The sequence below is a fragment of the Pristiophorus japonicus genome, chromosome 1, assembly GCF_044704955.1.
Source record: "Pristiophorus japonicus isolate sPriJap1 chromosome 1, sPriJap1.hap1, whole genome shotgun sequence".
In the NCBI taxonomy this organism is placed as follows: domain Eukaryota; kingdom Metazoa; phylum Chordata; class Chondrichthyes; family Pristiophoridae; genus Pristiophorus; species Pristiophorus japonicus.
In genome coordinates this window covers 339,059,137-339,072,701 of record NC_091977.1, presented here as the reverse complement: position 1 = coordinate 339,072,701, position 13,565 = coordinate 339,059,137, and the positions used below count along the sequence as shown (strand labels likewise).

The 13,565-nt window shown below is 47.8% G+C and overlaps 1 protein-coding gene across 11 annotated transcripts in view; it reads left to right on the top strand.

Moving 5' to 3' along the window:
* The window catches only part of golga4 (golgin A4), a 550,135-nt gene that overhangs the window by 433,684 nt on the left and 102,886 nt on the right, over positions 1-13,565 (top strand). For all 11 annotated transcript variants that reach the window (XM_070889514.1, XM_070889499.1, XM_070889470.1 and 8 more), the window contains one exon: positions 2,921-3,076. In XM_070889514.1, the coding sequence (XP_070745615.1) occupies positions 2,921-3,076 (156 nt within the window). The remainder of the gene's footprint in view (positions 1-2,920; positions 3,077-13,565) is intronic.

The window sequence follows — 13,565 nt, the reverse complement described above, 5'->3', positions numbered from 1 at the left end:
GTTAGGTATGACCCTTACGGCTAAAGGGATCAAGGGGTATGGAGAGAAAGCAGGAAAGGGGTAATGAGATGAATGATCAGCCATGATCTTATTGAATGGTGGTGCAGGCTCGAAGGGCCGAATGGCCTACTCCACCTATTTTCTATATTCTATGGGCCCAAGTTTGGAGCCGCGCCTAGAACGGCGCAGTCCCGACCTGGACGCCCGTTTTTCGCGCCACAAAGTGCGCCTAAAAAAACCCTCCGTATTCTCCACCTCCCTGCAGGTCCTCTGGCCCTTGGCGCAGCGCAGCAGGAGCTGTAGGGGGCGGAGCCAGGTCCCTGCGCTGAAAACAGTGCCGGGACCTCTGCACATGCGCGCTACAGTGGGCGCGCAAGTGCAGTAGCTCCAGGCGCCCGAAAATGTGTGGGAGGGGCTCGAAGCACGCAGCCCCTAACCCTGGCCGAATGGCCTCACTGGGGCTGCGTGAATAAGGCTCCTCCCACGGCCAGCTCCTGCTTCCTCCCGACCCGACTCCCGCTTCCCCCCTGCCCCCGCCCCCGGACTGGATCCGACCTGACCTCCCTCTCTCTCCCTCCCTCCCTCCCTCCCCCCGACCCGAACCAACGCCACCTACCTGTAAATCTGGTGCTGGGGACGTGCCCTGCCCGAAGTCTCTGGCCCGGCCCGTTCACCTCCCCCCCCCCCCCCTCCCCAATCTTCTTCCCCCCCTCCCCCATCTCCATTCCCCCCCATCTCCTTTCCCCCCCATCTCCTTCCCCCCTCATCTCCTTCCCCCCTCATCTCCTTTCCCCCCCCATCTCCTTTCCCCCCCCATCTCCTTTCCCCCCTCATCTCCTTTCCCCCCCATCTCCTTCCCCCCCATCTCCTTCCCCCCCATCTCCTTTCCCCCCCATCTCCTTTCCCCCCCATCTCCTTCCCCCCCCCATCTCCTTTCCCCCCCCATCTCCTTTCTCCCCCATCTCCTTCCCCCCCCATCTCCTTTCCCCCCCCATCTCCTTTCCCCCCCCATCTCCTTTCCCCCCCCATCTCCTTTCCCCCCCCCATCTCATTTCCCCCCCCCATCTCCTTTCCCCCCCCCATCTCCTTTCCCCCCCCCATCTCCTTTCCCCCCCCCATCTCCTTCCCCCCCCCATCTCCTTCCCCCCCCATCTCCTTCCCCCCCCATCTCCTTTCCCCCCCCATCTCCTTCCCCCCCCATCTCCTTCCCCCCCATCTCCTTCCCCCCCCATCTCCTTCCCCCCCCATCTCCTTTCCCCCCCCATCTCCTTCCCCCCCCATCTCCTTCCCCCCCCATCTCCTTCCCCCCCCATCTCCTTTCCCCCCCCATCTCCTTTCCCCCCCCATCTCCTTTCCCCCCCCATCTCCTTTCCCCCCCCATCTCCTTTCCCCCCCCCATCTCCTTTCCCCCCCCATCTCCTTCCCCCCCCATCTCCTTCCCCCCCCATCTCCTTCCCCCCCCATCTCCTTCCCCCCCATCTCCTTCCCCCCCCCATCTCCTTTCCCCCCCCATCTCCTTTCCCCCCCCATCTCCTTTCCCCCCATCTCCTTTCCCCCCATCTCCTTTCCCCCCCCATCTCCTTTCCCCCCCCATCTCCTTTCCCCCCCCATCTCCTTTTCCCCCCCCATCTCCTTTCCCCCCCCATCTCCTTCCCCCCCCATCTCCTTTCCCCCCCCATCTCCTTTCCCCCCCCATCTCCTTTCCCCCCCCATCTCCTTTCCCCCCCCATCTCCTTTCCCCCCCCATCTCCTTTCCCCCCCCATCTCCTTTCCCCCCCATCTCCTTTCCCCCCCATCTCCTTTCCCCCCCCATCTCCTTTCCCCCCCCCATCTCCTTTCCCCCCCCCATCTCCTTTCCCCCCCCCCATCTCCCCTTTATCCCCTTCTCTCCCCCCCCTCCCCCTTCTCCCCCATCCCCTCCCCCTTCCCTCCCTCTGCTCCCCCCCTCTCTTCCTCTACCCCCCTCCTCCCCCTCCCATCGCTGTCAGAAACACAGACACTGACAGACAGAGAATGAGAGACACACACAGACAGAGAGATAGAGACACTGACAGAGACACACTGGGGGGGGGGGGGGGGGGGCATCCCAGCATGCTGTTGGAGGGCTCCCGGTGCTGCAGTCGGTAAGTAGAAAATGTTTTATTTATTGATTTTTCTTTTTGAAAAAAAATTATTTCTTATTAATTTTTTTTGATTGATTTATTGGTTGATTTATTGATGTATTTATCATTTATTATTGATGATGGCTCTTTATTTGTAAAACTGAAGTGTTTAATGTTTGTAAACTTACCTTTAAACCACCCCCCCCCACCATTCCCTACGCCTGATTTGTAACCTACGCCTGATTTTCTAAAGTGTAGACAAGGTTTTTTCGAGCGTACAAAAATCTTCACTTACTCCATTCTAAGTTAGTTTGGAGTAAGTTTTCACTGACGAAACTTTGAAAACAGGCGTAAGTGGCCGGACACGGCCCCTTTTGGAAAAAAAAATTCTGTTCCAAAGTGAAACTGTTCTAACTGACTAGAACTGGAGCAAACTAAATGACGAGAATTCCCATTTCTAAGATACTCCGTTCTACACCAGTTGCTCCTAAAAAATCAGGAGCAAATCATGTGGAAATTTGGGGCCAGAGTTTCTACGTTTCTGGCTCAGCTTCAACAAAACAGAAATGATTTAACCCCCGCCCCTCTCACTCTCGAGGACCCAGGTTACGGATAGAAAGGAACATATCATTTGCTCAGGTCAGGGAACTCTCATGCATAATGTCTGATGGATCCTGGGCTTTGTATGTGTTCTTTTAATTTACAATGATTTATTTTTAAAACTGCGTACTTAATTCAGTCACAACTTTCAAAATGAGAGAGAGAGATATGTCGAGTGTGAGATGACTTGCTTATATGGTATAAATTATTTTTGACAGGATAAATGTCATACTGAGCACCGGGAACAGCAGCAGGAGAAGGAACAGCAAACCATGTTGGCATTGGAAGAACAGGAATTGCAAAGAAAGGCTATTCAGGCACAGGCAGCTAAGCAAATCCAGGAATTGCAAGCAAAATTGGAAACCTTCACAACGGTAAGCCAAGTGTCAGTGTCTGGTTTTAACTACTTCTTAAAAACTGACTGCAGCACAATCATTGATTACATTTCCAAATCAGTTTCACATGGGAAAGATTTTATTATTCATTGCAATAAGAGCTTTTCGGAATTGACCTTTTCTGCACAGTTTATAATCTTGGGTACCTATAAGATCATCTCTCGGACATCTCATTTCAAGGTTGAAGAGCCCAAATTTCTCCAGTTCTTCTTCATAACATACCTTTAAGACTGGGATCACCCCTAATACTTGAATGTATTATTTCTCAGTGTTTCTCCTTTGTTTCTCAGTGACCAGTGCTGGATATAGTTTGACCAGAGCATGTAAAATTTGATCATGACATCCTTCAATTTATATTCTGCTGTTTCAGTTCTGCAGTTCAACATCCGATTAGCTTTGCTGATTGCTGATTACTGTTGTCCACTGGTTGGACATTTTGAACGCTACGTCTAATAAAACCCCATGCCCGTAAAATTTCCGCTCCTAAGCGCCCACTGTTTCGCCATTTCGGATTCAAAATGGAGTCTGCGGCAAACACACGCCTGCACACTTCTGGTGCGAGTCGTGCTGAAAGCCATTTTGGTGAGGGCGTGGCGCGTGCGTAGTGAGTGTATGCAGAGACTGCAAGTCATAACATCAATCACGCCCTGCCACTTTGGAGCTCAACGCTCCAGCTAATAGCCTCTCTTAAACACACCCAGCATCACCAGCAGGAGGGACTGCCACCAGCACTATTTAAAGGGATCATCAACTACTTTCAGGTTAGTTGCTGATTTTCTATCGGCTTTTGCTGTGATTGTAAAGTATCTGGTATTTTCTACAGTTCTTTAAAGTTGCTAAAATCTACAGGGAGTGATGTGGTACATGCTGAAGGACTTTGTCTTGACTTCAAGGCTTCTGTACACATCACTTGCTGCCAGATATGGGTGCAGTAGTAGGCAATCCCCTTGGACGACAACATGACAGGGAGAATGAGCAGAGGCGACAGAGAAGCTGCTGGAAGAGAGAGGAGAAAGGATCTCAGCAGGAGGCCAGTGGCTGTGACGGTGACTGTGGCAATGAACATTTGTGTGTCAGGCTCCTTCCAGGCTGCAGATATTTGCAACATCTCGCAGTTTGCTGTCCACTGTTGTGTAAGGGTGGTCACTGAGGCTCTCTATTCCAAGAGAAAGAAAGAAAGACTTGCATTTATATAGCACCTTTCACGACCATAGAACATCCCAAAGAGCTTTACAGCCAATGAAGTACCTTTGAAGTATAGGTACTGTTGTAATGTAGGAAACGCAGCTGCTAATTTGCACACAGCAAGCTCATACAAACAGGAATGTGTTAATCTGCTTTTAGTGATGTTGATTGAAGGATAAATATTACTAGGACACCGGGGTAACTTCCCTGCTCTTCAAAATAGTGCGATGGGATCTTTTACATCCACCTGAGAGGGCCTCGGGTTAACGTCTCATCCGAAGGACGGCACCTCCGACAGCGCAGCACTCCCTCAGTACTGCACCGGAGTATCAGGCATGCGAACAATGTGGCCCGCCCAACGGAGCTGGTTGAATGTAGTCAGTGCTTCGATGCCTGACCTAAGACTCCCAAAGCAAACGCTCTACTCGGAACTCCGACACGGCAAGCGAGCCCGAGGTGGCAGAGGAAACGTTTCAAGGACACCTTCAAAGCCTCCTTGATAAAATGCAACATCCCCACCGGCACCTGGGAGGCCCTGGCCAAAGTCTGCCCTAAATGGAGAAAGAACATCCGGGAGAGCGCTGAGCACCACGAGTCTCGTCGCTGAGAGCATGCAGAAAACAAGCGCAGGCAGAGGAAGGAGCGCGCGGCAAACCAGACTCCCCACCCACCCTTTCCTTCAACGACTGTCCCACCCGTGACAGAGACTGTAATTCCCATATTGGACTGTTCAGTTACCTAAGAACTCATTTTTTAGAGTTGAAAACAAGTCTTCCTCGATTTCGAGGGACTGCCTATGATGATGATGACTGGAGTATCAGCCTAGATTTTTGTGCTCAAGTGTTTGGAGTAAGACTTGAACTCTCAATCTTCTGACTCTGGTGAGAGTGCTACCAACTGAGCCATGGCTGATGCATTTTATTCTCTCTTGCCAGAAAACAGCAGGTGGAGCGAGCATGCGACTTCACAAGGATTGCAGGCCTCCCTATAGCGTAGAGTGCCATTGATTACATGCACGTCACTTTGCGGGCGGCGCATATCAACTATGAGATGTACTGCAACTGAAAGGGATTCCACTTTCTCAATATCGAGCTGGTGTGCGACCATACATAGCAAATCATACAGACCAATACTGCAGTACTCGGTACAGCGGGTGTCCAGATTTATGGTGGTCTGCTGCATGCTGCTCAACCTTGCCATCATGAAGGCACAGCATTTGTCACCAGCTATACAGCGAGCAGGAAGGGAGGAGGAAACTGAGTCAGCCTCTTTCTGGCCGAGCTGTACGTGAATGACTCATCCGAATTCGATACCAGTAAACGCAAACCCAATTCCTTATTCACCAACACCTTACCATCCCTCTCTTACTGACAATCACAACGTCTGCTTGACCACAATGCAAAAATAAAAGCCAACACAAATTCCCTCCCCTCCCCCTCACCCTCTCTAAGCCTCACCCCCTCTTTCTCTCTCTCTCTCTCTCTCTCCCAGCCTCCCTCTCTCCCCTGTCTCTTCTCCCCCCCCCCCCCTTCCCCCTCTCTCTCTCTCTCTCTCTTTCTCTCTCTCTCTCTCTCTCCCTCTGAATTTGAAAATAAGAATTTTTAAATCGAGGTATTCATTTTTAAATCGAGGTATTCGTTAACCAGGAGCCAATGTAGGTCAGCGAGCACAGGGATGATGGGTGAATTGGACGGTGCGAGTTAGGACATGGGCAGTAGAGTTTTGGATGACCTCAAGTTTACGTAGAGTAGAATGTGGGAAGCCAGCCAGGAGTGCATTGGAATAATCAAGTCTCGGGGTAACAAATGGTTTCAGGAGCAGATGAACTGAGGCGGTGGTGGAAATAGGCGGTCTTAGTTATGCCGTGGTGGGGGAAATGGCAGATGGCCTTGGACGATGACCTCGCAGCTCTGAGCCTAGAAGGCTGCAGACTGCACCATTTAGGTGTGGGCGGCCGCAGGCTGGCTGCCGGGCATCAGCAAAGGCAGTGGCAGTGGCAAGAGGATGAATGCTGTCATCTTGAGAGAGGACAGCAGGCTCGTGCACCACAGATCACTGCCACTCCTCCAGGTTGGTGCCTCAGCAATCCCAAGTATTTTGATGGAGGACAGATTGCTGGACTGTTGTGACATCTTGCAAGCCCCTTTGAACACTGGTATCTGCAGCCATGATGGCAGCAGTCTGACCTTATGTGACAGAAATCTGACGTCGAGTGGCTTTTGCTTGTGCTGCAATGGAAGTTGAGACTTTGGCCATCTGATGCTGCATCATGGTTGGGTCCTGACGTGTGCGAATGGAGTTGAACACCACTTCCACACTGGAAAGGATGGGCTCCAAGCTCTGCACAAATCACTGGCAAGTTGGTGCTGGACTCCTCCATGCACCTTGACGTTACATGCAGGCTTTCTGGCAGGCCTGCCAATGCACCAAGTATTTCATTGTGCATGCCCATCAGCCTCCTTCTGTAACCCCACCCCATCAAAGTGCTCATCTGAGTCCTCTGCGGCAGAACTCGTGTGCGACCTCACCCTCTGACGAGCTGACACCTACGCTATCCTTGCTGCTGACCTGGCTGCAGGTCACAGATATCCAGTGTCTCACAACATGCAGATCCCACCTCTCGGCTATCCTTTAAATTACATGTAGGGTCTGAGCTGGTGGCTCTGTGTGAAATCGAGTGACTTTGTTGTTTCTTCTTCTTCCATCTGTTGCTCTTCCACCACTACCTGGCCAGGTTGCATTTCTTGGGTATCTGAAAAGAGAAATCACAAAGATAGGGTTACTACAACATCTGTCGCTTGTAAATCAGAAGAGATTGTGGCATGAGGGGGATGTGGGATGTGAGTACGGCGATTAGGTATGAGGATGAAGTTATCTTCAATTGATTCAGCTCTGCTGCTGGCCACGGGCTTAGCAGTGACCGTTCTAAAAATGTCCAGCACTGTCTCCTCCTTGGGGGTTAGGACATGCTGGCATTCCTGCCCTCCTACAGGTATCCCCTGCTGCCTCCGGTTGTGCGCACATTGTCCTGCAAGAGAGAGACATGTGTGTCACTGAGTGCCGTGCAAACTGCTTGGGTGATGTTGGCAGTCATGATTGAATAGCTGTGAGATGTAGGTTTGAGGCTTGCAACAGTGCTAACTGAAGTTGAGGTGAAGTATTGAATGTTAGGTATGAGTCCTGATTGATAAAAATTGTTGGTAGGTGAGTGATGGGGTTGTGGTGCATTGAGCAGTGGCTAAGGCTAGGGGTACAGTTGGTGGAATATAGTATTTGAAGATGAATTCACTGAACTTGAGCACTCGTTTGAGGTAATTGAACTTTTTGCGGAACTGCATCCAGGTTCTCAGGGATTGACTCCTGGCATTGACATCCGCAGCTATCTGCTCCCACTGCCTTCGCAAAACTAGTCTGGTAGGCCTCCTGGCCCCCTGTAGATAGAGCACATCTCTCCTCTCCACCATTGCAGCAATGGATAATCTTGGCGCACGCTCTCTCCCCTGTAGTATGTCTTATTCCAGGTCAAAATGTCTTCCATAGCCTCCAGCTCCAGCCACAATCCACCTCCCTTTTAGACTGGCTATAATGCAGGCTAGCTTTAAGTGGTGCTAGCCCCGCACAATCTTGCAGTCACTCAATAGCGCAGTCAGCGCTGGCTACCTGCAACAATCATGCAAATTAGCATACAACGCCAAGTTAGTGTGCTGCCTGCATCGGGTGCAGGTTATTCGCACCCATTTCATGGAGTATGTAGGTTGCCCATTTTTCCTTCCAATATGTAGAATTTTATATTCATTTCTGTGAAAAGCTATCTGCCATTGTTCTGCCAACTTGGATATTTTGTCTAGCTCATTCTGTCATTTATGTGCTGCTTCCTCCAGTTCCACTGACCATCTTAGTTACATAATATTTCATATTAACCCTCCCATGACAGGTAGGATAGTGTTTGGGGGGGAGGGGAGGCACAAACCCACCATGTATGTGCCCATTGGCGTTTTTGAGTGCCGTGTTTTGTGGCATTTGGATATATCGCTGTGGTCAGACGCACACTTCATTAACATATTTAAATCTGGCTACCATAGTGTAATTGGGAGCCCGATTTAAATTTTACAGATGCTGCGCAGGTTTCCCAGAGATCAGGAAAGCCAGCAGTGAAAGGAAGGCGGTAGCTGCCGGCTTCTCAATTTTACCGGTGCCTAGTGGGAAACGGAAGACAAAAATAATCATGAAGTCCTGCTTTGCCGGGTTCTTCAGTCATTTTCAGCTTCCCTGCACCCTCCTTGCCTCACTGTAAATATCGGGGCCCATGTATCTGTGAGGAAGGCGATCTGTTTTGTTTAACTGTGTCACATGGTGTCTGTGGAAGCTATATCGTATAACTTCCAGAAATGCATCCTTCCAGTATCGTCAGTCATCAGTGCTAGGGCACTCAATCCCCAAATTGTAGGTTGTTTGTGCTTTTCAAAAAAATAAAGTCTTCGTCCTATTTATTTTCAACGTGAAATGTGTCATAGTTGACTGGTAAAATTCGAGAAAGGGATTTGATGGCTGTCAAGAGGGTGAGACATTATAGAGTTGTAAAATTTAGAATGGGGTACTCCAAGGCTGTATGGTCTATATTTGAGTTGCGTGCAAGATTGCATTCTTATTGTAGCTTCGATTAAGAAAAGAATGCATTTGGGGAATGGAGACATCAGCCCCGAGAATAGCTCGTTGTCTGTATTATCCATGTCCCTAAATCAGCTCGGTGTTATCTACCCTCTACCCTCAAGTTTGATGTTTTCATTATTTTTACTCACATTTATTGAGAAATAAGTTAAGACGCCGATGCCTTTACATGAGGCCTCCAAATTCCTGGCTAGATTTTTAGAAGTAGTTTAGTCAGAAAGGGAAATTATTAAAGTTTTCTGAAATCCTGTTGACATTCCCCTGAAATACATTTTTTTTTAAAATTCAGTTGTTTGTCTGTACTGCTGATTTGACCCTGTTCATTCTATTTCAATTTGTTTTGAAGAAATATAACTGTAACTTAGTTTAAGGAATTGAATAGAACCGTGAATCAACTGCGTTGAGCTGACAATTGTCTAATTGAGTTTTGGTTAAATAGGTATCTTCGATTTTCATCCATCATTTTTAGATATATCTGTATGGTAAGCAGTTAGGAATAAGCAGCAAAACTGTGCAAATTATTTCCCTTATCTTTGCATATATAGAAATACCTGTCTTACGCCAGTACATTAGTTATAGTAATCCTTAATACTAGCTTATGGCTCGGTGCTTAATTTTCAAATAAATCCAAATAAATATTATTATAAGTTTTAAAGTTAAATAATTCAAGCTGTAGCAAATTGAAACCTCGTGAATCAATCATTATCCTTGCACAATTTCATTTTTTGTAGTTCTTGGAATCCTTGTGGTAACATACATCTGAAAATGTTAATTTTGAATTACCCTTGTTAAACAGTTCAAGTGGTTTAGGTTATTTTCATAAAGGGTAATCTTTGAATAAATGCCCACTAACTCAGCAATAATTACAAAGTTGTTCATAGTTTTTATTATAATAACTTCTTAACTCCCTATAAATATACTCCTTACTACCTGTTAACATTCTTGCCATAATCTTCCAGTCCTCCTCAGTTACAGGGGTGGTACCAGAGGACTGGAGAACTGCAAATGATACACCTATCCTCCTCACTGTTCACTATACTTCCAAGTTTTGTGAAAACCTGCAAATTTTGAAATTGTGCCCTGTCATCATCATAGGCAGTCCCTCGGAATCGAGGAAGACTTGCTTCCACTCTTAAAATGAGTCCTTAGGTGGCTGAACAGTCCAATACGAGAACCACAGTCCCTGTCACAGGTGGGACAGATAGTGGTTGAAGGAAAGGGTGGGCAGGACAGGTTTGCTGCATGCTCTTTCCGCTGCCTGTGCTTGATTTCTGCATGTTCTTGGCGATGAGACTCAAGGTGCTCAGCGCCCTCCCGGATGCACTTCCTCCACTTAGGGCGGCCTTTGGCCAGGGATTCCCAGGTGTCAGTGGGGATGTTGCACTTTTTCAGGGAGGCTTTGAGGGTGTCCCTGTAATGTTTCCTCTGTCCACCTTTGGCTCATTTGCCGTGAAGGAGTTCCGAGTAGAGCGCTTGTTTGGGAGTCTCATGTCCGGCATGCGAACGATGTGGCCTGCCCAGCGGAGCTGATCGAGTGTGGTCAGTGCTTCAATGCTGGGGCTGTTGGCCTGGTCGAGGACACGAACGTTGGTGCGTCTGTCCTCCCAGGGGATTTGTAGGATCTTGTGGAGACATCGTTGGTGGTATTTCTCCAGCGACTTGAGGTGTCTACTGTACATATGGTCCATGTCTCTGAGCCATACAGGAGGGCGGGTATTACTACAGCCCTGTAGACCATGAGCCTGGTGGCAGTTTTGAGGGCCTGGTCTTCAAACACTCTTTTCCTCAGGCGGCCGAAGGCTGCACTGGCGCACTGGAGGCAGTGTTGGATCTCGTCGTCATTGTCTGCTCTTGTTGATAGGCTCCCGAGTTATGTGCCTTATACACCCAAGTTTAAGTCATTAATGCTTATCAAGAAAAGCAATGGTCCTAGTACCAACCCCTGGGGATTACCACTATGTACCATCGTCCAGTCCGATAAACAACCGTTCACCACTACTCTCTGTTTCCTGTCACTTTGCCAATATCTGCCACTGTCCTTTTTATTCCATGGGCTTCAATTTTGCTGGCAAGCCTATTATGTGGCACTTTCTCGAATGCCTTTAGGAAGTCCATGTACACCACATCAACCGCATTGCCCTCACCAACCGTCTCTGTTACCTCATCAAAAAACTCGATCAAGTTAGTTAAGCACGATTTGCCTTTAACAAATCCATGCTGGCTTTCCTTAATTAATCCACACTTGTGCAAGTGACTGCTAATTTTGTTTCGCATTATCATTTCTAAAAGCTTCCCCACTACTGAGGTTAAACTGACTGGTCTGTAGCTGATGAGTTTATCCTTGCACCCTTTTTTAACAAGGGTGTAACATTTGCAATTCTCCAGTCCTCTGGCACCACCCCTGTAAAAACCCTGAGAAGCTGGGAAGAAGGTTGAGAGGAGATTTGATAGAGGTGTTCAAAATCATGAGGGGTCTAGACAGAGTAGATAGAGAGAAACTGCTCCCATTAGAGGAGGGGTCGAGAAGCAGAGGACATAGGTTTCAGGTGATTGGCAGAAGAACCAAAGGCGACTGAGGAGAAGCTTTCTTATGCAGCGAGTGGTTAGGATCTGGAATGCACTGCCTGAAAGGGTGGTGGAGGCCAATTGAATCGTGGCTTTCAAAAGGAAATTGGATAAGTAACTGAAGGGGAAAAAAAATTGCAGGGCTACAAAGAAAGTGATGGGGAGTGGGACTAGCTAAAGTGCTCTTGCAGAGAGCTAGCACGGGCTTGATGGGCTGAATAGCCTCCTGTGCTGTAGCCATTCTGTGCTTCTATGATTTCACTATGTACATAGTTAAATTGTTTCACTAAGATAGATGCAGATGGGGATGTTCTACCTTTCAGATCTGCCGTCCTCACCCACTTTGCAAAAACCCACATTTCACCCTCTATTGTTGCAAACTACCGCCCCCATCTTCAATTTTCTTTCCTCTCCAAAGTCCTTAAACATGATGTTGCCTCCCAGATTGGTGCCCATCTTTCCCGAAATTCCTTGCCACAGAACTGAAATGGCCTTAATCAAAGTCACAAATGATGTGCTCTGTGAATGCAACTGTGGGTTATTAATCCTTCTTGACCTATCTTCAGCCTTTCACACGGTCGACCACAACATCCTCCTCCAAAGCCTGTCCGACGAGTGTCGAAACAGATCTACTCTTTGCCCCCTCCTACTTTTAACTGCAACAAAAATTTGAAGGGCTATGGGAAAGGACGGAGGAGTGGGACCAGCTGAAATACTCTTGCAGAAAGCTGGCACAGGCTCGACGGGCCGAACGGTCCCCTTCTGTGCTGTAACCATTCTATGATTTTACATGCTGCCTCTTGGCAACATTGTCTGAAGACATGATGTCAAGTTCCACATATGCATTGATGACACACAGCTCCACCCCACCATCACCTCTTGACCCCTTCCACTATTTGTGTGTTGTCAGACTGCTTGTCCGACTGACAATTTCCTCACCATTGGCAACTATGCCTTCACCTGTCCATGTCCTAAGCTCTAAAATTCCCTCCCCGAACCTTAACACATCTACTCCTCGAATCCCCCTTTAATATCTACCTCTTTGACTAAGCTTTTAGTCACCCGCCCTAATATCTCCTCCTTTCTCAGTGTCAATTTTTGTTTGATTCCATTCCTGTGAAGCACGTTGGGTCATTTTCTACATTAAAGACACTAATTAAATACAAGTTATTACCATTTGGCTCACCTATTCTGAATGAAGTACCTATGACATCATTTGAATGAATCTGATGTATACATCTGCACCATCCTTCACAGAAGACCATTCCAAGTGTTTGTCATCCTTTGCATGAAGAAGTTCTTTTAAACTTTATTTTGATGAGTTTTAATCTATGCCTGCTTGTTCTTGTACCCTGCAAAGTGTGCTCTTCCCAGTCCCTAGAAGGATGGTGTATCTCCTATCTTTCTTTTACAAACTGCTGCTGATAATGCAATAGTCCAACATATCAAGAAGCAACCTTTTCAGTGCTGTATATATTGGCTGCAGTGATTAATTTACATCCTTCGTTGATTGTCTTTCAGCCAGGGTTATTCTGAAGCTTTTTATGTTTGCTCATTTTCCCATTCTGCACACTTTCACCATTCTGCACAGTCATCAGTAACAATTTATGGTTTTGCAAAGGACTGCATAATATTAGAATCAAATGCTTCAGTTGATAACTTGTGTTGATTGATGTTGCTGTGTCATTCTCCGCCTTTTCCAATTGTATTACCATCTGCTTTGGTTGACAGTTGTGCTTGGTTTTAAGACTTTTACATGCTGCTTGGGTCCTTTCCAGTGACAGATGTGCATGGTCAGGACTTGTATTGTCTACAACATTACATACTTTCAAAATGAAAAGACGTCTCCAATTTGTCTGACGAGGCTCTCCACGACTGCTTGACATGCTGGGAAGTGATATTGGTGGAAAGAAGATGGATAACTTCAAAGATAATTCTCTAAAACTGAATCTCACCTGAATAGCCAAGGTTCTGCCGAGTGCTAGAACATAATTCTCCATTAGCTGTGAACAAGGCAATGGTGCATGGTCAACTTTCCTAGAAGGGAGAT